At 31.8% G+C, this 1,882-nt stretch overlaps 1 protein-coding gene across 1 annotated transcript; it reads left to right on the forward strand.

The window, feature by feature from the left end:
- The first annotated feature begins 215 nt into the window (after window positions 1–215).
- LOC126975705 (uncharacterized) lies at window positions 216–914 on the forward strand. The gene is made up of 2 exons (XM_050823706.1): window positions 216–246; window positions 388–914. The coding sequence occupies exons 1-2, from the start codon at window positions 216–218 to the stop codon at window positions 912–914; spliced, it is 558 nt and encodes a 185-aa protein (XP_050679663.1).
- Window positions 915–1,882: the final 968 nt, after the last annotated feature.

A 1,882-nucleotide genomic window follows, 5' to 3' on the forward strand; every position in this document is an offset into this window, starting at 1 on the left:
TTTTTATTATTATTTTTATTGTTTTTTTTTTTTTTTTTTTTTTTAATTTTATAAACTTTGTTCTTAATATTATAGAAAATAGTGTAAAATCATTAACACTTTTGATAGAAAAATTTGTCTATCGATATAACTCTCTGCAAGACACCCGTTGACCCCAAGTTCATATCTAACTTGTGTTATAATATTTCATATTTTAATCTCTCTCACTCTCCAAAATGACTGGAAAACAACTATCCTGGGGGTGCTGTAAGATTGGTAAAGACACTGACGATTTTATTAAATGTTTAAAATGTACAAAAGTGTATCACTATGGTTGCTTGGGTATTGACTCAAATATAAAAAATAGCAACTAGAATTGTCCAAAGTGCGGTAAATTTAAATCTAAAGGGGGCAATCATGACGAAACACCTATACGTTCAAATGCCTGCTGGTCCAGTTCAAATACACAAGAATCTAATGTTACGAAAAGATCACACAAAAGACAAGCTCTCGGTTCTCCAACTTCACCAAGTGTACCTTCCACCGCCATGTTGGAAGAAGTACGAAACATCGTTAATGAAGTTTTTGAAAAAGAAATGTCAAACTTAATGGCTAATATAAACAAAACTATAACCTTGACTGTCAGCACTTGTTTAAAAAGTATTGATAGCAAAATTGAAGAGCTCCAACGTTCAGTATCATTTATTAGCAGCCAATATGATGATATAAAAAAGGAAATTGATAAATACTCTGATATATTTGAAAAACAAAGACTTGAAAATGAATCACTTCAAAGCACTGTTACAGATCTAACGAACAAAATTAACTTAATGGAACAGCAAGCCCGTTCTAACAATATTGAAATTCAATGTGTTCCTGAGTCAAAAAACGAAAATTTAATTTCTATCACAAAACAGCTATCAAAGACAGTGTGATACGATATAACTGAAAGTAATATTTCTCATTGTACTCGTATAGCTAAAATGAATCCGAAATCAACACGCCCACGGTCTATCATAGTCCAACTCAATAGTCCTTTGGTACGTGATCATCTCCTAGCTGCTGTGATAAAGTTCAATAAGGGACATACAACTGAAAAATTAAATGCTTCTCATCTGGGTATACAAGGGGCTAAATGTCCAGTATATGTTTGTGAACATTTATCAACTTCAAACAAGTTACTACACGGGGCTGCTCGACGCAAGGCTAAAGAATTGAACTACAAGTATGTTTGGGTGCGCAGCGGCAAAATATTTATGAGAAAAACCGATAACTCTGACTATAAAGTGATCACAAATATGAATTACCTTAGCCAATTAACTTAATTAATATTGTACAAGTGCATGTAAATATGACAAAAGTTCTTCTAAATTCGATACTTTAAATATTTACTACCAAAATGTGAGAGGTCTGCGTACCAAAACTCATAACTTATATAATAACATTTGTTGTAATAACTATGATATTATAATTCTTACCGAAACTTGGCTATGTACAGGCATTTATAATTCAGAAATATTAAATAATAATTATAATGTTTATAGGAGAGACAGGGATCAGTTTAATTCAATAAAAAAAGGAGGTGGGGGAGTAATAGTTGCCGTTTCCAATAAATTAAATTCTAAGCGAATGAAAAACTGGGAAAGTAGGTGTGAAGACTTGTGGGTTATATTAGAATTAAACAAAAGTGAAAAAATAGCTATTTGTGCTGCTTATATTCCTCCACCTGTAAGTAAAATAGTTCTAGACAATTTCCTAGATAATTATAATCATCTCTCCGAAATTAATACGGTTTGTTCTCTTATTGTAGGAGACTTTAATTTAAGCTGTGTAGATTGGGACTTGGCTGACTACGTTTCTACTCAATATCACACATCTGGTATATCTAAAACCTTAATAGACT

This window comes from Leptidea sinapis, chromosome 37, assembly GCF_905404315.1.
Source record: "Leptidea sinapis chromosome 37, ilLepSina1.1, whole genome shotgun sequence".
Lineage (NCBI taxonomy): Eukaryota > Metazoa > Arthropoda > Insecta > Lepidoptera > Pieridae > Leptidea > Leptidea sinapis.